A 24,337-nucleotide genomic window follows, 5' to 3' on the forward strand; every position below is an offset into this window, starting at 1 on the left:
TAACTTTGTCAGTATTTTGCAATGTATTCGCAGAGCAATGGGTAGTCAGTGAAAAGACTAGCAAATGGAAGAAGTGGTAGAAGACAGAGGAGAGAAGTGCAGCCGATAGGTGTGAAGGGTGCAAGGACGTTAGAGGGAAGGCCACAGAGGAGGATGTTGTAGTAATCTAGGTGGGATGTGGCGGTTTATACACATATACATACAATATATGCACACTCAACTTTAAATGTCAGGTCTCATTCAGTTCTAAATATTGTACCTGCGTTTAACTGTCTGTATTCCGGATGTAACCCACAGACCCCTGCAGTTCTACTGAACCAAAGTTACAGCACCAGTTCCCAATGGTGTTCTAAATTCAGTGCAGTAGAACCCGGGTGTAACATCCAGAATACGGACAGAAAAGATGTAAATTTCATGATGCTAATATAACCAATGCTAATACTGTTGAATTCCTCTCAATGATTCGATCCCTATATGGATCTGTCGGTGATTGTTGGCATGGGAATCCCTGGCGTAGAGTAACTGCAGAGTCCATGGTGTGGAGTAACTGCGCTCTGTGATGATGTCAAATACATCCATATGGGGATCGAAACGCTGTGAGAAAAGGACATGGTCTATAAAAATTTTGGATTTTTTTATTTTTATTTCAGCTTGACAATAGGTCTATTTGACTGTTATGGATTCGTACTCTAAATATAATTCAAGAGAGACGACCAAAATGGCTATACTTCTCTAAATCGTGATTTACTAATACATGGCAATTTTTATGCGTTTCTTATTTTCCTTTGCCATTCTTTCCCAGAAGCAGCATTTTCACTGTTCAGATTTAAAAAAAAATAAAAAAAAAAATTCAAATTTGTAAAATTCTGAACCCCTGTTTCAGAAGTTAACCCCTAGATATTATAATTGATGAAGACTTTGCCTTGTCCAGGACATCTAGCAGCAATAGTTTGACCTACAGTTGCCCTATTTAGATCACGTGGGGAGCATTATCTGGGTCACCTCTAATTTTGACTGGAAGCAGAACAGCTATAATGGACTGTTACTTAATTAGACAGTATAATATACATAATGTAGTAAAGCAAAATAAAAAAAAAATAGTGTTGAGGCTGCGTCACACAAACTATCACATTGTTGTTACCACTAGTACCAGCATAGCATATGAAAAGAAATGATATGCGATCACAATAAATGGTTTAATGCTGAAACTGTGTATCAGGTCAAAGAAAGCAGCCCTGTCAGATCTCATGTTTTTCATATGATTGTCATGCTTTACTACTGAAATGCATGCCAGTCCTAGAAATGCCCAGAGCAGTTGGAGCTGGAAAGCCTGCTATATACTCTCCAGCAAGCTGGCACAGGATAGGGTATGTTGAAGTAGACTCAAAAAACACTTCGCTAAATGAAAGATCTGTACAGACAATACATGATAATACAGATTTGGAAATATAATGGATTCATACACTTATTGAACTGGTGGATTTTGTGGTTGCTGTGAAGTTTGAATTCAAAATAAGTCACGCCAGAGCCTGCAATCCACTAAATTAATAGCAAAAAAATACTTAAAGGGGTTTTCCGAGTTCCATTTTTCTTTAGGCATTATATCTAGTCTCTCCCCTACACTAACTTTTTAAACTAGTTACTCTTTCCAAAGTGCCACATCTTGCCAGGTGACCTCTGACGTCACCGTTCCTTTAGCCTCTAGTGACATGCCGTATACTGATCACATGGGCAAATCACATGCAAACAAACGGCGCGCAAGAGTGCGAGTATCGGTAATTACCCATTTGTTAATTACAAATATTATGTTGGTTACAGTAGAGGAAATGGTTTTATTTTGGGAGGATGATGAACTCAGAAAACCCCCTTTAAAGACATAATTATTGAAAACCTAAACCTTCACTAGAAGGACCCTTTTATTTTATTATAGCAGTACCCGGGTTTTGCAACTTTATCCCACTCCCCTTAGGGTGCAGTCACACGTGGCATATTTGTTTTAGATTTTCGCAGCGTAAAAATATGCTGCGGAAAACTTTTCAATGTGGCAAATATATTCCGCAACGCACAAAATTGAGAGTTCTTTCGGAGTTGCGCAATATTTTTCCCATTGGACATTGTACAGTTTTCCACAGTGCATTTTTACGCTGCTGAAATTTAAGGCAAATATGCTACATGTGACTGTACCCTAAAATTTCCTTTAATTGTGAAGGAATTTCTTGAGCATAACTGTCTTTTCCACAATCATTCTACAAGTGTTTAGTATTGAGGTCAGGTCCATTGCAGGACTTAAATCTTAAATCATTAGGGCATATAAATGTCAGATGGGGGGGCTCCTTCACTTTGTACCCCACTTTATGTGCCAGAATGGAGAGTGGCTCTCTAAAAGCTATCGAAACTGGCGGGACCTTGCATAGACGGACATTAATTTGAATGGCTGGCATATGATGGTACATTTGTAACTGGCTGAAGTGTCCCCCGACAATAACAGCAGATTGCTGGGGCTGAGAGAAGCCGGACCCACAGCGATTGGCTCATTACTACGCCAGCTTCTATTTAAAAAGGGTTTGTCTTCATGAGACAATCCCTTTTCTGCCATGTTTCTTTTAATAAATACTTTTATTCCCCATAAAATAACAATCTCCTTAGAACACTGTCTTGTGCCGTTTTTCTTTTATTCCTCCTGGAAATGTATGAACACATTGACAACTGGGTGCTACGACTCCCCTCCCTACATGCTGTGAAATTATCCAATCAGTGTTCAAAATGCCAGGAACACACCCTGGTGACAAAGGCAATGGAAAAAACAGTTGTCAATATTTCATTAATTTCCAGGAAGAAAAGCAGAGGAACGGCACAACAAAGAGTTGGACCTGCTTTTCCACACGGAATCCACGTCAAAAAGTGACATCACTTAGGGCTCATTCAGACGAGTGTAATACTTGTCCGTGTGCTGTGCGTTGAAATAATGTTATCAAACTAGCCGTAGATAGTTTTAGGGAGCATGTATAAATTACGTAAGTTTCCGTATTCGTCCATATGTGTCACAACTTTTTAACCGAAATGTTTACACAGTAGGTTTACTATCATTATCAACTGTGTCAATACAGGCTTCATGAAATATTAACACAGATATGAGGGCAAAATGTATTTTATATATTCTAGTATAGATATATATATATGTGAATTTGCATGAAAGTGTCATATAGTGGCTACAACGCAGGAACAGACCTTTTTAATGCAAACCTTTTTAACTCAAATTAAATGTTTTAGCTATTCTTTGTTTACATTATATATATATATATATATATATATATATATATATATATATATATATATATATATATATATATATATATATATATATATATATATATATATGTATATAATAACTATGGAGTCTGAAATGTAATAAAACTGTATATATAATTGTTATTATTATTGATATAAGAGTGCCCCCTGCAGGCTGTCAGTATGAAGTAGATCTACATGTGAACACATTCATTTATGGTGCGGTCTCCCTGAAATAGAAAAGGGTGTACTTTAGCGTCCTCTATTGGTGAATTTATAGAAATAATGCACTTTTTTTTAGTAATGCCACTGGAACACTTTTTAAGCATAATGGAAAACCTTAAAATTCTGTCTTTATGTCTTCACGGATAAGTTATCATGTGTTGTATATTCAGATGTGAACATTCCTTGTTTTATTTTATTTGTTTCAGGACAAATTTCAATAACCGTACAGCCAGGTAATATTTCTTAAATCTATTGTTCTTGTTATTGTTGATGATGATTAAAAGTAATACATATAAAGTAGATATTTAGTTATGCCTAGGCTGTTATACATTTATAGAACTTGTCAATGGATGAACCTATAAAGGGTATGAAGTAGACATTACCATTACTATGAAGGTGTATGTTTTTATTTATCAACTATGCTATGCTCAATATAACATTTGTGATACATTATATAAAAAAGGAATGTGAAATTATAATCTATATGAAATTATTGTTATTTATTATATAATACAGATTCATGTTTTCAAAGGGATCCTGTATTGCTGCATCTGTCTTAACTGCTAATGTAAAACCTCAATGGGGTCACAGATGCATCAAAAGTTGCAATTTGCACAAAAAAGTTGCGGCTTTTGATGCGTTTTCTCACTCCACTTTAGCAAAAAAGTAGCCAGGGTTTGACTGAAGGTCGCGGGGCTACCTGCGGCCAGACACTTTTACTATAATTTAAGCTGAAATTACTACAATTTAAACTGGCGTAGAATTCTCTTTCTGACAGTAGAAGATACAACAAGTTTATTAAGAGATTTGCGCCTCTTATTAAATTAGTCGCATCTCACTCCTGCGGAATTCAGACTAACGCTAGCATATGAAACACCAGTCTTAGTAAATCTGCCTCAATATGTTTGTAATTGCCATAATCTGACAATTGTTTTAATCTACTAAACCATTTTTCCTTTGATACATTTCTCTACACCACAGCTAAAAAAAAAAACAGTAAGGCCAGGTTCACACCAGCAGTTTGGTGCAGTTTTCGATCATTTGTTTAGCCAAAGCCAGAAATGACTCCTAAGGGAAGGTATTCACTCCATTGCTTAAAAAGATGCATTAAGAACTGCATTGTGTGAATCAGGCCTAACTGAGTAGGATGCACAGGATAACTTTGCCACATCACAACAATTATAAGTATAAGGCTTCATGCACACTGTTATACAGTACTTTGTATATGTGTCATGCATATTCCTAATATGACGAGCCTATTCTGTAAGCACCATGTGCCTCTGATTTCATATTCAATTGTAGCATGCTCTGACCCAGAAGAGCAGAAGACAACAGGGCATACAGGGCATACAGGACATGCAGGGCATACAGGGCATACAGGACATACTGCGCATACAGGACATACAGGGCATGTTGTAAACCCAGCAGCGTGATAATCATTGAAAACCCTTTTGAAATTACACTGGGACAATCTCTTCTGCCATGTAGGATTTGTCCAGTAAGTTCATTGGTCACTTTGATGTAAGTTGTGTAATACACCACACTGCTTTCTACCACTTTCAGGGAAAATACAGCGCCTACTCTATTAACCAGTTCTCAACACCACTTAGGCTTTCTCATGTTTTTTTGTGTAAGAAGATTGAGGCACGGTGGACTCATGAGCAGATGGATCTTCCAAATACAATTGCTGCAGAAATTCCGTTGTGTGTGGACAAGCCCAAAGAGTAGGAAACCAGAGGCTTGTCTAATGGGCTCTGGTGGCTTCTATAACTAGTAGAATGCTATTGGAAATAATCTTACACCATTTATATGACTAGTTAAATATGTTGTTATGTCTGCTGGAGAGACAGAACCTTAGGCCTTAGGATATACACTCCTAAACATTGAAATTGCAACACCAAAAAGGGCAAGCCGTCAGGTTATACAAATCGAGGAAGTAGCAGGTGTCACTAAGATTTGGGATGATTGTGCGATGCCTCCTGTTTATTGACGTGCCAGTTATCGCCACTTGTCGCAAACTGAGAGCAACAGAATCCTTGAACTGAGAGACCTTGGTTTATCACTCCGGCAGATCGCTACGTGCCTAGGCCAAGATGTCAGCACTGTTCAACATTGTGTGTCCCGGAGGTTGGAAGAACAAACGAATGACAGCAAGAAGGGCATGGAGGAGAACTTCTGCAGGGATAGATTTTTTGATCGGAAGAATGGCGCGTAGTGATCCATTCCGTACTGCAAGTGAAATTGGACGCTACATCCCAAGCCTAGGTCGGAAACCAGTGTCGACACAAACTATCAGAAGGCGTTTGCATGACATTGGGCTACGAGCCAGATGTTCAGCTACAGGTGTTCCATTGACCCCACGCCACCGCTCTCAAAGCCTATCATCGTGCACAGCAAGACGGCAATGGAGGCTGGAATGGAGGTCTGTCCTCTTCAGCTAGGAGTCCCTCTTTTTTCTTGGATGCTATGACAGCTGGCGATTGGTCTGGAGACCACATGGGCTTTGCCATGAAGAGGCCTTTACAAGGGAATGTCACACCGGTCCTTCTCTGAGGGTGATGGTGTAGGGTGGCATAATGTACAATACCCTGACCCCTCTAGTCAGTCTTCATTTCAGGTACACTAACAGCTCGGCGTTACATTGATTTGGTTGTGGAACCAATGGTACGGCCATTTCTCCAAAGTGTCCCAAAAGCCGTTTTTCAACAGCACAATGCCAGGCCACTTGTTGCTCGTACTACTGTGAGCAGCCTGCGTGGCCTCAACATGCTACCATGGCCTGCAGCATCTCCGGACTTGTCTCCCATAGAGCACATCTGGCACGTGATTAGTTGGCAATTGCAAATGGAGCTGCCAGCAGTCAATCTTGCCCAAGTGCATTCAGCGTGGCATAACATTCCTCAGACAACCGTTAATAACCTCATTGATAGCATGCCAAGGCGTGTAAGTGCCTGTATTTCTGCGCGTGGTGCTCATACTCGATATAGAATAAATCAAGATGCTTGGAATATTTTTTTTACCATTTGCATATCATTAACATGTCTATCGATCCTGTGATTTCCCCAATTCCAAAACATTTCCTTCTTGGTGTTGCAATTTCAATGTTCAGGAGTGTATGAATAGGACTTTTATACAAATAATTGTTAACTTATCACTTAGATCACAAATAGAATCTATTAAACATAACCCTTTTGGCTTTGAGACTTATATTTCATTTAATTTAAACACACAAGCAAGTTAACATCTAGTATGGGTCAGGCTTTTCAACGACAGGTTGTTAAAGGCACTAGTACTAATATACTACCCCCCTTTTCACTATAAAATGGCTATTAAATGTCAAATGCAAACTGGTTTCTATAAAACAGCTACCAATTACACTCCTAAATATATATGTAAAATATATAGGATTTTGACAACCTCTGGGTATACTCTAGCTAGCTGTGGATCGGAAATTTTCCATATAAAAGTTAAACTTTCAAGCTTTCCAGCAGATTCTAGAAAGCTGACTGTGCCAGATCAGACTGGCACATGCCAAATACTATTGAAACTACTTATTAAAAAATGAGAGCTTTCCAAGTTGAATTACATTAAGTTTAAAGGTGATTCATCTGAAGAAAAAAAAAAAAAAGAAAAGAGGTGATTCATTTAAACATAGAAAGGGGATGGGGAAACGAATCTCACACAAGCTTCGACAGATTTTGATGTCTTAACTATAGGCAGTCAGCATTATGTATTTTTGGGATATACTGTCTGTTTATAAATAGCGGTATTTTTCACTTATGACTAATACAATTAATTTGCATAGTCATTTTGACTCCATATTATGTTCTCTTTATTGCAGGAACATCCTCACCTGCACCTCACTCCACCATCAGCAACCAGAACATTTCCAATGACTCATCACGCACTGCCTCCAACACGCAAAGTAACTTATTCTTACTTTCCACATAGAATGTGAAAGAGTCAGATCATACCCAAGCCAATGTTACTACTGAGCCAATACAGCAGTGCGCAGATCCTGTATGGCTTCTTTAGTATGGAGCTATATTGCAATCGGTGCATTGCCGTACAGACTCTGTCGGACTCCATGTATACACCGATATTCCATAGGGCTCATCGACCTATATGGCAGCCCCATTACAGCTCCTTACAAAATGGAGCCATAATACTGCCATTTGCATGAACACTTACTGAGCTTGAACAAAAACTATGAATAACTAACCTTTTATTGATGAAACGTAACCATAAATCAATGACTACACCCAATTTTTTACCACTTACATTGTGCATAAGGCTGCTACACTCAGCAACTTTCATGGATTACCCAAAGAGCTGGTGTAAATGGTAACTGTCACATGAGGACATCAGAGAGATATTTTAGGGGTAACCCAAGATTTTGAAAAGCTTCTTGATTACAAAAAAAACTGTCCGATTTTGTGTCATTGATAATTCCATGTTCACACTAACTTAACTTTCGTGTGAAAAAGATTCCAGGTAATCGTAAACATAGAGTTTGGCATCGGTTTAGATCAGTGTAGTTGGGAACTGTTTTGCATCCTGAAAATAGAACCAGATTAAAAAGCTGATTGGAAAACTACTGGACCAAAAATAAAAAAATAGAGCAAAACAATGGTAGTATTGTGCCCAGTGTCGTCATCAGGGCAGTACTACTGGCACTGCTGTCAGGGGCCTGGCCACATGGCTGAAAAAATAGGACCCGTCTGACTCGCGGCACCCTCCCGCCCCAGCCCTCGTTAATGGAGGGGGGCCCAGAGTCCTTGGCTGTATGGGGCCCAGAAATTCCTGATGGTGGACCTGGTTGTGCCCTTAAGTTTAGAAAAGTGGTTGCCCGATACTGTTTGAGGTCATAAAACTGCCCCTCTTCTCCCTCCATTCACAAAATTCAGGCTGCTGAAAATTGCATCTATATTGTATTAAAGAGGTTGTCCACGCACAGACAACTGATGACCTATATACAGGATAGGTCATCAGTATATGATGGGTGGGGGTCCGACACATGGACCTCACACTGATCAGCTGCGGGTGCCAGATGTTAAGCAGGGTATGAAGTTTCGATAGCCGGAAGCAGATGGCTCTGACTACTGCATAGTGGCCGTGCTGCAAAACTGCTGCTCTGCTGCAATTTCGTGACCGGAACCATCTGCTTCTGGCATAGACATCCGGTGCCTGGAGGCAGCCGATTCAGCTGATTGGTGCAGGGTCCATGTGTTGGCCCCTCACTGCTCATATACTGATGACCTATCCTGTGGATAGGTCATCATTTGCCATGCCTGGGCAACCCATTTAATGACTCCTAATAAGCAGCCCATGGCAATGTGAATTTCTACAACTAATCATAATAATGTATTTTTCCATAATGTTTTTTTCCATTTGTTTCCGTTACGTAAAGTTTCTGTTTTTTTTCGTGGAAACAATAGCGTAGTCGACTATGCTATTGTTTCCATGAAAAAAATGGAAACTTTACAGAACAGAAACAAACGGGAACCAACTGCTACGGAAGCATTACTATTGAAATCAATGGTAATGCAAACAGAAGCTATGGTTTCCATTTGGCTTTCGGTTCATCGGTCCCTCCGACGGAAAGGTCTAACTGAACCGATGAATGGAAGCCCGACATTGATGTGAACAGGCCCTAACTGGATATTTCTTTGAAAATAAAACAATGTTTGTACTTTTCATTCATTGCAGATCGCAGTCAATCTCCTTCTTAGGGTATGTGCACACACACTAATTACGTCCGTAATTGACGGACGTATTTCGGCTGCAAGTACCGGACCGAACACAGTGCAGGGAGCCGGGCTCCTAGCATCATAGTTATGTACGACGCTAGGAGTCCCTGCCTCTCTGCAGGACAACTGTCCCGTACTGTAATCATGTTTTCAGTACGGGACAGTAGTTCCACGGAGAGGCAGGGACTCCTAGCATCGTACATAACTATGATGCTAGGAGCCCGGCTCCCTGCACTGAGTTCGGTCCGGTACTTGCGGCCGAAATACGTCCGTCAATTACGGACGTAATTAGTGTGTGTGCACATACCCTTACACGCAAGCACCCACCACCATTGTCCCTACGACTGTTCCCATACTTGCAAACAACAGCACTGCTGTCACCGATGCACTCACTCCTCCAACCTTCAACACCACAATGCTTTCATTTACAGGTTTGGCTGAACAATGACCGTTGAAATAGACAACTATTTTACCCTAGGATTTATTCCAGTTACTACCAGTAAATACAGAGCAAAATGTAGAACTAGAGAATCTCTATATTATTTGTTATACATGAGCACAAGCATTTTTTGCATGTTTATGGATCCACTACATATGTAAAAATCTTGGTATGCAGATATTCATCTGACTTAGAGCATGTTCACACCTATCCACAGACATAAGTGGTAAATAATTGAAAATACTATTATTCTCCATAAAATCACAATTTTGGATCATTTTTCCTTAGAACTCAACATTGGGCCATTCCTCTGTTATCCCTCCTGAAGATGTATGAATAATTTGATAACTGGGTGTGACATCCCCTTTGTCAATAGTCTGATACTGTCAGCGTTTATTGAACTGTGTCAGTGTGTAGGGACACATGCTCGTGAAAAGGGGAATGGTAAGGTAACACCCAGTTATCAATTTATTCATACATTTCCAAGAGGAATAACAGAGGAATGGTAAAATGCAGAGTTCGAAGAAAAGATGCCACAGAAATAGTGAATACAAGTATTTACTGAAACAGACATGTCAGGAGAACTGAAGCTGGCCATATGGCTGGCACAGTGAAACACCATGGCTCTTTCTGTTAAGAGTTGAAGCTGCCATGTTCCTGTGCTAATTCTCTTCAGGGGGGAATTAGAATCTGTTGAAAACAACTAATATGGCAAAAGATTCCATGTTTGACAGTTGTACGTCTGCATACTTTTTTTTTATATGTCAAAATGAATGGTAGTGGTGTAGTTCGGTAATGTGCACCGTTTACACAATAGAAGTGCGCCATGTTGGGGACTCAGGTGCATGCCATGCCTAGTGGTATCAAATGTGCCCCAAAGTGTCCTAAGCTAAAGGTTGGTGTAAGGCAGTCCAGAAAATTGCCACAGGACACTGAGATTGTATTATCAAACAGGTGAAATCTTTTTTAAAATGTTAATGATATCTAAGAGGCTTTTTAAGGGACGCTGACTTTACCGTTGATGTAACATACTGTCTGGTGAGAGAATTTTGTTTGTTTTATATGAGGCACATGCATGCCAGGTTAGGCTGGGTTCACACTGAGTTTTTTTTCCGAGTTTTTTTTCCGAGCTTTTTTTACGCATAACTTGCCCAAAACCGGCCGAAAATGCCTCCCATTGATTTCAATGGGAGGCGGAGGCGGTTTTCTCCCACGAGCGGTAAAACCGGCTCACGGGAGAAAGAAGGGACATGCCCTATCTTCACGCGGTTACACCTCTGACCTCCCATTGACATCAATGGGAGGCAGAGAAAGCGTATTTCGTGGCATTTTATGCCTGCGGTGCTCAATTGCCGCGAGCGAAAAACGCAGTGAAGGCAGTGCCAAACGGAATTTTGAGGCTGATTTTCCGCCTGCAAAAAACTCTGTGTGAACCCAGCCTTAGGCTATGTTCACACGGAGTATTTTGACGAGTTTTGTGACGCGGAAACCGCGTCACAAAACTCGTCAAAAACGGCCTGAAAATGCCTCCCATTGATTTCAATGGGAGGCGTCGGCGTCTTTTTCCCACGAGCAGTAAAACTGCCTCGCGGGAAAAAGAAGCGACATGCCCTATCTTCGGGCGTTTCTACCTCTGACCTCCCATTGACTTCAATGGGAGGCAGAGAAAGCGTATTTCGCGGTGTTTTATGCCCGCGGCGCTCAATGGCGTGCAGGGAGAGGAAAATCTGCCTCAAACTTCCAAACGGAATTTTCCTCCTGCAAAATACTCTGTGTGAACATAGCCTTAGACTTCACATTATCAAATATTATTTAATACTGGACATTTCTTTGAAAATAAAACAAACGTTTTGTACTTTTCGTTCATTACAGATCGCAGTCAATCTCCTTCTAACACGCAAGCACCCACCACCATTGTCCCTACGACTGTTCCCATACTTGCAGACAACAGCGCTGCTGTCACCGATGCACTCACCCCTCCAACCTTCAACACCACAATGTTTTCCTTTACAGGTTTGGCTAAACAATGACCATTGAAATAGACAAGTATTATACCTCAGTATTTATTCCAGTTACTATCCGTAAATACAGAGCAAAATGTAGAACTAGAGAATCTCTATATTATATGTTATGCGTGAGCACAAGCTGTCCATGTAGCAGAGTTTATGGATCCACTACATACGTGGAAATCCATGTATGCAGAAATTCATCTGACATAGCGCCCGTTCACACTGATCCATGGACATAAGTGGTTTGGTCCATCGTGTCATGGAAGACTTGATTCGGATGCCTGCATATAGGTGTGAACAAGTGGTTGTATTTATAACAGATTAAAATGTTTATCCACTAGATTATTGCCTCATTGAGGGGGAATAGGATCATGTGCATGTTTACATATGACCATGCATGGACTTGTAATATTGATGTAGCATGGCTGATTTGATCATTTTTGGGCTGCATCACTTATGCATCTTGATGAGACCTTATTCAGACGAACATTGTATACGTCTGTGTGAACGTTCGTACTGAACAAAATGATATAGTACAGAACATCAGTTCCGTAGGGAGGCAGAGACTCCTAGCATCATAAAATGTCTGTGATGCCAAGAGTCCCATTCACGTGTACCGTAGTCGGGCCGGGAAATGCGGTCGACACTCGGACCGTTTTTCACGGCCCGAACTCTGTCGTGTGCAAGAGGTGAAACTCAGCCCTGCTAATTCAGTAGATGCATAGGGATCTATGTGCAGCTTTTGTCCATAACAATATTCATGTAGAATCAGACAAACATTTTCCCCACCCCAGCATTAGCTCTCAAGATTAGCATTAGGCTTTGTTCACAAAGTGCAGATTTTGCATGTATTTTTTAAGCCAAAATCAGGAACGAAACCTAAACAGAAGAAATATATAAAGGAATACCTTATAAGTCTGCTCTCCTGAATCCAGTTCTTTTTTTGCCTTAAAAAATACATGCAAAATCTACAACAGATCTTCACTGTGTGAACAAAGCCTTAAAGGGAATGTGACGCTAGAATTTAATTTTTTTCACAAGTCAGGAAATATTATAAATTAGATTCTAATTTATAATATTTCCCAGTGCTGGTCACTAGATGGAGCAATTCCCAAAATTGCAGCATTGCATGTGGTAAAGCAACCACATTGCTTTTTGCTGCAAAATTTGAGAAAACTCACTCGCTCTAGTGAGCTCTCAGAATCCCCCCCTCCTTTATCCTGGCTAGTCCCGGGAGAAACGAGGGGATTGAACGGTCAAACCTCCTACACTGTGTGTCGCCATTTTTTGAGCTAACACACAGTGTAGAAGGTTTACATACACTAGTAAACACACAGTAAAACACTTACATATACAGAAATCACTTACCTGCTCCAGTCGCCGCCGCTCCCTCCGGTCCGTCCGCTCCGTCTGCTACCGCCGCTCCAAGTGCACAAGTCCGGAAGCCGCGACCGGAAGTAGTAATATTACTGTCCGGCCGCAACTTCCGGTCTACAGGAAAATGGCGCCGGACGGCGCACAGTTCAACTTGGACTGTGTGGGAGCGGCACATGCGCCGTTCCCACACAGATGACGTACACCACAGTGGATGGAACGGGCCCCCGCTCGCATTCACTATGGGACTGTAGCTGCCGTATTCCATGTCTGTATGTGTCGTTAATCGACACATACAGAAATGGAAAAAAAATGGCAGCCCCCATAGGGAAGAAAAAGTTCAAAAATAAAAAAAAGTAAAACACAAACACACAAATAAATATAAAAGTTTTTAATAAAACACTAAAATCAAACTGATGTAAAAAAAATGTTTTCGTGACACTGTTCCTTTAAAGAAAACCTTTCACCAGCCCATACATGTTCAGCTGAGTGCAGCATGTAATAGGCAGAGCTTCACAAACACTGTCTCCCTTTACACTTTTTTTCTATCTTCCTCCGTTATTTACATATCGGTGCCGTTATATTTGGCGCCCGATATGTAAATAAGCCCCTGAACAGTCAATGGGGCGTTTCTATCTAACTAAATGGCAAGGGGGCGTGATCTCATCGATCTGACACTGTCCAATCAGCTACGGACAGTGTCAGGGCGGCTTGCGCTGTGTTCCCTCCCGCGAGAACACACACAGACTGGTGGTCCTGCAGAGAGAGCTCTCTCAGTCCTTTTATCACAGGAGGGAACGCAGCGCAAGCCGCCCTGACACTGTCCGTAGCTGATTGGACAGTGTCAGAGCAAAGAGATCACGCCCCCTTGCTATTTAGTTAGATAGAAACGCCCCATTGACAGTTCAGGGGCTTATTTACATATTGGGCGCCAAATATAACGGCACCGATATGTAAATAACGGAGGAAGTGAGACAGTGTTTGTGAAGCTTTGCCTATTACGCGCTGCACTCAGCTGCACATGTATGGGCTGGTGAAAGGTTCTCTTTAAGGTTAAGGGCGGGTTCACACATGGCGGATTTTCACTTAAATTCCGCTGCGGACACTCCGCAGCGTTAATCCGCAGCGGAGCCGTTTCTCCATTGACTTTCACTTTAATTTAGCAGTGTTCGTTTACACGATGCGTACAATTCCGCTGCGGAGCATAGGCTGCGGAGCGGAATGTGGTGTCCGCAGCATGCTCTGTCTGTTGCGGAGCAGTGGCGGACTGGTTGCGGACTCATGGCGGAATTTCTCCATTGACTTCAATGGAGATTCTAAGTTCCGCAATGAAGTCCGCAGCTGTCATGCACATGTTATGTGTGGTGCGGAGCGTATTGGTTTTTTAACATGACATTTCTTCATTCTGGCTGGACCTATGTATTTCTAGGTCTACAGCCAGACTGAGGAAGTCAATGGGGCTCCCGTAATGACGGGAGCGTTGCTAGGAGACGTCAGTAAATAGTCACTGTCCAGGGTGCTGAAAGAGTTAAGCGATCGGCAGTAACTGTTTCTGCACCCGGGACAGTGACTACCGATCCCAATATACATGTATCTGTAAAAAAACATATAAGTTCATACTTACCGAGAACTCCCTGTTTCTGTCTCCAGTCCGGCCTCCCAGGATGACGTTTCAGTGTAAGTGACGGCTGCAGCCAATCACAGGCCAAGCACAGGCTGCAGCGGTCACATGGACTGGCGCGTCATCCAGGGAGGTCGGGCTGGATGCCGAAGGAGGGACGCGTCATCAAGACAACGGGCGGTAAGTATGAATTTCTTTTACTTTCACTAGGGAAAGTGCTGTCCCTTCTCTCTATCCTGCACTGATAGGGAGAAGGGAAGCACTTTTCCCGCAGTCCGCAGCAGCTAGTCCGCATCAATTTTCTGCACATTTTGTGCAGATCCGCAGCCGTAATCCGCAACCCGGATTAGGTGCGGCATTGATGCGGACAGTTGCGGAGGAATTCCGCCATGTGTGGTCATGCCCTAAGTTCACACGGGGCAAATACACTGGGGGGGGGGGATTTCCGGACGAAAACCAAACCAAATTGTGGTGCCGTTTTTCGGCCGGAATGTCCGCTGCGGAAAACAGAAGAGAAAAAACAAAAGCGCATTCTTACCCTCTGACGTCCTGCAGCCTGGCCTCAGTGGATGACGTTTCATGTAATACAAAAAAGGTAACCATCTGTATTTCAAGTAAATAAAATACTTTATATGTACAGAGTGTCAGAAAAGCAACTTTAGTAGGGTACTGCTATATGTATTTCTGGTACATCTGTAGAGAACTGTGAAAGGTTCAGGCTATTGAGAAGACGGGTTCCCATATGATAGTAGCTGACGCTCTCACTAGAAGTTTTAATTTTATACAATGTATGTGATTGGGTAAATCAATATAACTTTAAATCAAGACAAATTAGTATCAATTTAAAAAAAAACAAAAAAAAAACCTGTAGATTACATGCAATATCTATTATGAAATGACATGTCCTCCTATGTGGGAGGCTAATGTTTGACGGGTTCATAGTCACCACTGTGTCATCAACATTTCATGCTTCATATCCTATAACAGGTGACTCAAACTCTACTGACATGCAAGCATCCACTCAATCCACCACCATGGATCTCACATCTGCATTCAATGGCACAGGTTTGGTTTATTCTCAACATGCTTTCCGCTTTAACATGTGTAAACAGAATGCGTAATGAAACACGTTGATTCCAAATGTAAAACAACTGCAAGACTAAAAACATGAAAATAGAAAACCATTAGAGCATTTCTACAGCCCACTGTAATGTATGTGATATGACTTGCATTCATAGAGGCCTTGTCTGGTTTAGATAACCCGTTTTCAAATAGACTAATAGGGCATTCTAACTTAAAGGAGCACTCCACTTTTTTCTTATATTGCACCCTCCATTTGTACATTGGTGTTTCAGTGGGTTTCTGTGTGCAGAAATACTTACCGATCCCCGCATCTTGACGTTTTCGGGTCCAGCGCCGCTCACGTGATCTTCCCTCTGATTTCTCTTGAATGGCTGTGCTTTTCAGTAAACCGGAACTCAGGCTCTCAATGCATTCCTATGGGAACCAGAAAGAGGCTCCCATAGGAATGCATTGAGAGCCTGAGTTGGGGCCGCATTAATGAGAAAACCTCTTTAAATTCTCCCTTTTCTCTGTAGCATTGCTGTACATAAATTAAATCATTGCATGGAGTCAGTGGGTCTCCAGGGCTGAGAATTGTGCTGGATGTGACTCTCAGCTGTAGATAAAAGAGGAGTTCAGTATGTTTCAATGAGACATATGGAAGGGGGTGTCTTATCAGACACCCCTCCAATCTGCAAAAAAAAAAAAAAAAGACAAATATAACAATATATATAAAATAACGAAGCATTTTATATGCAGAGATCCTGATTTACAGTCAGTCAGTTATTCTCATTTATACCTAATGTAAAAGGGGATTTTTTTTTCTTGTATGTGTTTCAATGGCAAGAGTCATGCAGACTTTGTTGCTCCACTCGCTATGGAGCAAATATATTTTTTATTCTCCATTATGAGGAAGTGTATGTATATATTATGATGCTTGTAAACATATTTTTATAATATTCCCTGTGTTCATACTTCTTTTCGTTTTCCCCAACTCCAGATACTACAAGCTCTAACCAAACCACATCAGCACCACAACTGACCACAGACGTCTCCCCTTCTCCTCAAGGAGGTGACAAGCAGACCCACATCCACTGCAATCACTGCTTTGCTTGCATGCAAAAAAGTTCCAAGCAATTCTTTCTTTCTTTCTTTTCTTTTCTTTTCTTTTCTTTTCTTTTCTTTCCTTCTCTTTTCTTTTCTTTCCTTCTTTCTTTTCTTTCTTTTCTTTCTTTCTTTCCACGACTTTGATTAGGGTCGAGGTATTTGTCTCGCCCCAGGACTTAGGTGCCTTAAACTGTTATGTGATTATTTTCCTGGATAATGTCTAGCAGGAGTAGAATCAGACACAATGAGAATGGTTGGAGGTACATTTGCTATGGGCAGTGACCACAGGAAATTTACTATAAATGTACCGGGGAGTGTAGAAGAACGAGATGTGGATTCTGGAACATAGTTCAACAGGCCAGTAGTCAGTAACGGAGGTCAAGTAGAATCACTTATGCGATACAGTGATCAAGACAACCTGGGGATTCAGGTAACGGAAGTCAAACTTGGTCAGGATGCAATGTAATGGAGAATCCGCATAATTAGTCAGGAAAGCCGGGTCACAACATTTCAAGTAGCAAAGCACAAGAAGAAAACTGGGTACAATCAGAAATAACTGGCACTGAGGCCAGTATATGGCAGAATAAAAAGTCTGCTTCCTACTATGATTGGCTGGATGGCCTTGCACTCTGCATATGCGTGCCCAGAATCCCTGTCTGCCCCACCCAAGACTCATTGCAGTGGCTGGGAGGGGGAAGAGAGGGCGCTATAGTACAGACAGCTTGTGACATTATCTATCTATCTGTCTGTCTGTCTGTCTGTCTATCTATCTATCTATCTATCTATCTATCTATCTATCTATCTATCTATCTATCTATCTATCTATCTATCTCTATCTGTCTGTCTGTCTGTCTGTCTGTCTGTCTGTCTGTCTGTCTGTCTGTCATCTGTCTATCAATCTATCGGTCTAACATCTATCTATAGTGTCTTTAATTCATCAATAACTTGTCATAGAGTTTTGTTTTTTAGCAAACATCTTGCACTTCTTTTTTCCCTTTATCTCTGAAAAAAGTATTTCTAAATCGTTCCACTTTTGATTACATTTTTTTCTGTTTTTTTTATAGATAAGACTGAGACTAATTGCAGTAAGTAATTCTGTGAAGTAACAGCATTTCTAGTGAACTTGTCTATCAATTTAAATGCAAATTATTTGCAAATAAATAGCTGAAAACATGATTTACACCTACACATTACATACCAACATTTGTATCTACAGATTTTTTCCATATACAGAAGCCTCATGGTACATATAGGGTTTCCACCTATCTTATAATTCCTACTAGGATGCCAGTGCTTGTATTATATGTAATTACAGGTATATTCTCACAGCCACTACTGCACTCTTCTGGCATGTTTTTATTTATGGGGCACTCTGCTGGCATTTTTGTTTATGGGGCACTCTGCTCTCTTGTTTCTGTTGTTTAGGGAGGGCACTTTTTTTTACTGCGATGGCACTATTAATTGGGGCCCTCTGATTGGAGACAAATAAATGGTCCGTCTTATTTTTACATGCTGTCTTTTAGACCTCATTTACACGTCCGTGTTGTATTCACGGCCAGTAAATACTCCACGGATGAGCCACGGGAATACACAGTACTGAAATGTGATTCAATTTCCTTGAGATTCTGTTTAAATCTGAAAAGCTAAATATTTCTTGTCAAACCATGAATGATTCACACATTTAAGTAATAAGTCAGAATCTGCTTTAAGCCATGGTCCCCAAACCCCACCCCTTTTAACCCGTAAAAACCTGGCTGATATTTTACGTTGAAGGTGGCAACTCTAGTTACATATAAAATCATTACATACAGGCATTCACTGTGTTTTTCTGTTTATAAAGCCTTGTTATATTTGTGCTGTGAATTTACTAAGCTAACGTGAAAAGTTAATGTTTTATTTTTAATAAAAAAAATTTTGCATCTTGTTATTTAACAGGTGGCATAATTGTGAAACCTCCTTTGTACAACGGAAAGTCTGAAACACTGATGATAGATGTTCCTGATCACCTCAAAAATAAAACCCTGTATTGCACAAATGACAAATCCAACTCATCAGAATATGAGTTTAAACTTCTAAACGTTATATTCTATGTTTCCATGTGTGAACCAACAGACATTACATGCTGGTTTAAGGAGTGCACGGATACGGAGAAGATTAATATACTCTTGGATGTTCCACCCAGTAAGTAAGAACTGATGGCAATTGTTCTGAAAAAAAATTAAGAACAAGTCTTATGAGTCGGTACTCCGCTACTTCGGCTTTCCGGAAAAAGCCGAACAGAAACTAAGAGACTGAGCTCTCACATGAGCGATTCCGCCACTTCGTTTTAGCGATTGCTGGGGGTCTAAGTGCTCAGACCCCAATTTTATTGGATAAATAATATGCGTTATTTAGGACTAAAAATTGCTAACTGTATTGTTAGAAAGAGTGAGGGTTTCAGGGAAAATAGCATGTACAAAGATAATAGCAAGTTTATTATGCTATTATCAAGCAGCAATCCTAGAGCAAATTAATTGCAGGTGGCATTAAGAGGAAACTCCGGTATGGGTTAAACTAGAGGCCGCATCCTTAAAAGAGGGATGATACCCAAAACAGATTTTGATAATTTTTTACAGAGAAGAAAATATAAGAGTATAAGAGTATAAAGCCATGTGTGTACACATATATATATATATATATATATATATATATATATATATATATATATATATATATATATATATGAAAAAATATCAAAATCTTTATTAGTTTCACAGAAATGTGACAACCATTTAAAATAAGTACATGATGAATGAGATGACTCTATAAAGTTACAAATTATAGCATGAGATCAGACTTTCCATCTATTGAAGAGAATACAATACAGATTATAGTCCTTAAAATAAGTATATATGGAATGGGTAGTATATTGCTCAGCAGATGGCTATCCCCACATGTAAAATAAAAACATCAAATTGTGGACACAATGGTCCTGGGAAGAAATATACTAGGAGCCAAGAAAGTGGAAGGATCAAAATAAGATACACATATCAAAAGTCATGGAAGCCTGGACAGCATGCATAAAACCCCAACTCGCGTTTCGCGGTGTGTGCTTCCCCATGCAACCCCTGAGGCCTACAAACATCTGCCCGTTGAAATCAATGGGAAAAACAGCATTTAGTTCATATGGGGCGTCTTTTTACGCCGCTGTTTTAAAAAACGGAGCGTAAAAATACGCCTCGTAAAAAGAAGTAGCATGTCACTTCTTGAGGCGTATTTTGGAGCTGATTTTCCATTGAACACTATGAAAAACGCCTCCAAAAACGCCTCAAAAGAAGCCTCAAAAGCAGCTCCAAATAAATTTTCAGCTTCAAAAACGTTTTTGAGTTTGCGTGTGAACATACTCTTATGCTTTATGGATGTATAGAATTTTGTTTATCAACTTAACTGTATACCATAAGAAAACTTCTAATAAAGATGATTGAATCTCAGTGCTCGGACCCCCACCAATCAAAACCTCTGACATTTCACTATAACATGTCAGAAGTTTGTTAAACGTTTAGTTACCCTTTAAGCTTACCCTGATACATTTATTGCTATATTGTATTCCTGCTGTCTTTAAATTAAGGGTATGTTCATACGGCTTATTTTCGGTCGTTTTTCAGGCCCTAAACGGTCGAGAAACGGCTGAAGAATCGTAAACAGAACGCCTCCAAACATCTGCCCATTGATTTCAATGGGAAAAACGGCGTTCTGTTCTGACGGGCCATTTTTTTACGTGGCAGTTTTGAAAAGCGGCCGCGAAAAAAAGGCCAACACGAAAAAGAAGTGCATGTCAGCCGTTTATAGAGCCGTTTTTCATTGTCTTGTAAAAAACGTAAAAAAACGCAGTGAAAAAGCAAGTTGCTAAAAAAACGTTTGAAAACAGGTCTGTATTTTCAGACGTTTTTTAGTAAGCGTGTGCACATACCCTAAGGCTGGGTTCACAAGACCTATTTTCAGGCGTAAACAAGGCGTATTATGCCTCGATTTACGCCTGAAAATAGGGCTACAATACGTCGGCAAACATCTGCCCATTCATTTGAATGGGTTTGCCGACGTACTGTGCAGAAGTCAATGAAGAGCAGCTCAAGATTACAGGCGTCAAAGACACCTCGCTTGATGCGAGGAGGAGCATTTACGTCTGAAACAACGCAGCTGTCTTCTCCTGAAAACAGACTGTCTTTTCAGACGTAAAAGCCTCTCATCGTGTGCACATACCCTAAGGCCGGATTAAGGGTATGTTCACACTGCGGGGGTCCGTAACGGCTGAAATTACGGGGATGTTTCAGCCTGAAAACATCCCCGTAATTTCAGCCGTACCGGCATGTGCAGGCGCTTGAACGCCGCGTCCATTACGGCCGTAATTAGCGCTGCTATTCATTGGAGTCAATGAATAACGGCTCCAATTACGGCCAAAGAAGTGACAGGTCACTTCTTCTACGCGGGCGTCTATTTACGCGCCGTCATTTGACAGCGGCGCGTAAATATACGCCTCGTGTGAACAGACAAACGTCTGCCCATTGCTTTCAATGGGCAGATGTTTGTCAGCGCTATTGAGGCGCTATTTTCAGACGTAATTCGGGGCAAAAACGCCCGAATTACGTCCGTAAATAGGCCGTGTGAACATACCCTTACACGAGCGTGTGCGTTTTGCGCGCGCAAAAAACGCTGCGTTTTGCGCGCAAAAGGCATTTGACAGCTCCGTGTATGATGCGCGGCTGCGTGATTTTCACGCAGCCGCCATCATAGAGATGAGGTAGTCGACGCCCGTCACTGTCCAAGGTGCTGAAAGAGCTAACTGATCGGCAGTAACTCTTTCAGCACCCTCATCAGTGAATGCCGATCACAATATACACCAACCTGTGAATAAAAAAAGACGTTCAAACTTACCATGAACTGCCTGCTTCCTCCAGTCCGGTCTCCCGGCCGTTGCCTTGGTGACGCGTCCCTCTCTTGTCATCCGGCCCCACCTCCCAGGATGACGCGGCAGGCCATGAGACCGCTGCAGCCTGTGCTTGGCCTGTGATTGGCTGCAGCTGTCACTTGGCCTGAATTGTCATCCCGGGAGGTCGGTAAGTCCGAACTTCTGTTTTTTTTTACACGTATATGTATATTGTGATCGAAAGTCACTGTCCATGGTGCTGAAACAGTTTAAGTCTTTGAGCACCGTGGGCAGTGACTGTCTCCTGACGTCGCGTACCCGAACATTTTTTGCCGGGTTCGGTCAAAACGAGTTCGGCCGAACCCGGTGAAGTTCGGTGCTCTCATCTCTAATTTGACACTCCGTTTGGATGTTTGTAACCAGAAAAGCACGTGGTGCTTTTCTGTTTACATTCATCCTTTTGACAGCTCTTGCGTGATTTTCGCGCATGCAACGCAGGACCGTCCGTGTGGCATGCGTTGTTTTCACGCACCCATTAAAGTCAATGGGTGCGTGTTGCGTGAAAAACGCAAGAATATAGAACATGTCGTGAGTTTTACGCAACGCACTCACGCAGCGCAAAATTCACGCATCGTCTAAACAGCCCCATAGACTATTATAGGTGCGTACGACACGCGTGAAAAGCACGCGCGTCGCACGCGCGTATAATACGCTCGTGTAAATGAGGCCTGATTTACACGATGTATGAATGGCCAGTCTTAGGCCTGATTTACACGAGCATGTGCGCTTTGCGCACACAAAAAACACAGCGTTTTGCGTGCGCAAAAGGCACTTTACAGCTGCTCGTGTCATCAGTGTATGATGCGCGGCTGCGGGATTTTCGCGCAGCCGTCATCATTATGACACTCTGTTTGGATGTTTGTAAACAGAAAAGCACGTGGTGCTTTTCTGTTTACATTCAGAGTTTGACAGCTGTTGCGCAAATCACGCAGTTTGCACGGAAGTGCTTCCGTGCGGCATGCGTGGTTTTCACGCACCCATTGACTTCAATGGGTGCGTGATGCGTGAACGGCGCACAAAGATAGGACATGTCGTGAGTTGTTTTCAACGCACTCACGCTGAGCAAAACTCACGGACTGTCTGCACCGCCCCATAGACTAACATAGCTCCGTACGACACGCGTGAAAAGCACGCGCGTCGCACGCACGTATTTCACGCACGTGTAAACGAGGCCTTAATCTATTCCCCCCAATACTTTCTTTTAATTTTGTGTATTTTATTACATGGCTATCACAAAACACTAAAAAAAGACAAATATTTTTTATCAGTATAACTCGAAGGCGAAATTCAGACGAACGTGTGATTTTGGGCGCGCAAAAAATTCAGCGTTTTTTGCGCGTTGCAGTTCCGTTTGTCATCAGTGTTTGGTGCGTGGCTGCGTGATTTTCGCGCATAAGCCATCCTTATGACAAGCGGTTTTGTTGTTTAGAAAAAGAAATGAAGGAGGTGGTTTTATTTTTCCCTTCATTTCTTGATATACTGTTGCACGAATCACGCGCAGCACACGGAAGTGCGTCCGTGTGCCGCTCGTAATTTTCACGCACCCATTGACTTCAATGGGTGCGTGATGCGCAAAAAACGTTCAAGTATAAGACATGTCGTGAGTTTCACGCAGCGTACACACGCTGCGTGAAAAACATGGAATGTCTGAATGTCCCCATTGCCTTACATAGGTCCGTATCACAGACGTGAGCTACGCTCGTGTAAATAAGGCCTAAAGGCCCTATTACACGGGCCAATGATCGGGCAAACGAGCGTTCATATGAACACTCCTTCCCGATCATTGTCCTGTATAAACAGAGCAACGATCAGCCGATGAACAAGCAAATGCTCATTCATCAGCTGATCTGCTCTTTTATGCAGCATTAAAAATAATCGTTGTCGTCAGCACATCTCCCTGTGTAAACGGGGACCTGCTGTAGACATGATGTAAGTATATGGGGATGAGTGATTGGAGTAACAACGCTTGTCCCTATATATAAGCAATCATTGCTCCGTGTGAAAGGAGCAAAGGAGCGCCGATCCACGAGCTGTCTCGTTGATCGCGCTCCTTTACACGGCCCACGTTGGGCCATGTAATAGAACCCTAACAACCTGTTTCTTAAGTTTCCCAGAGTCAAAGCTTATAATCTATAAACAGGATAGGTGATAATTTTCTGAACGCTGGAGGCCCCATTGCTGGGGTCCCCACCGATTGAGAGCCCTGAACCCCCAGATCCTTTTCACTGCACCTCCCGCATTGAGGTGGACACTGAATGGAGCAGCGATTGAGGATGTATGCAGATGCTCCCTTCAACGTCTATGGAAATGACAGAAACAGCCAAGTACAGTGTTCGGCTGGTTCCAGCAAACTCATAGATATTAAATAGAGTGGCAGGAGCATGCTCTACCGCCGCTCCATTCAAGCTCCTCCCCACTGCGGGGGTTGTAGTGAGGAGAATTTGGGGGTTCGGGACTCATGTTCTCACAATTGGTGGGGGTCCCAGCGGTAGGGCCCCC

The 24,337-nt window shown here is 41.8% G+C and overlaps 1 protein-coding gene across 1 annotated transcript in view; it reads left to right on the forward strand.

Annotated features, from left to right (window-relative positions):
* Nucleotides 1–24,337, forward strand: part of PTPRC (protein tyrosine phosphatase receptor type C) — a 130,584-nt gene that overhangs the window by 42,913 nt on the left and 63,334 nt on the right. The window contains exons 3-8 of the mRNA XM_075832238.1: nt 3,720–3,746; nt 7,355–7,438; nt 15,694–15,771; nt 16,769–16,840; nt 17,940–17,960; nt 18,811–19,056. Of these exons, the coding sequence (XP_075688353.1) occupies nt 3,720–3,746; nt 7,355–7,438; nt 15,694–15,771; nt 16,769–16,840; nt 17,940–17,960; nt 18,811–19,056 (528 nt within the window). The remainder of the gene's footprint in view (nt 1–3,719; nt 3,747–7,354; nt 7,439–15,693; nt 15,772–16,768; nt 16,841–17,939; nt 17,961–18,810; nt 19,057–24,337) is intronic.

This window comes from Rhinoderma darwinii, chromosome 7 (assembly GCF_050947455.1).
Source record: "Rhinoderma darwinii isolate aRhiDar2 chromosome 7, aRhiDar2.hap1, whole genome shotgun sequence".
NCBI lineage: Eukaryota > Metazoa > Chordata > Amphibia > Anura > Rhinodermatidae > Rhinoderma > Rhinoderma darwinii.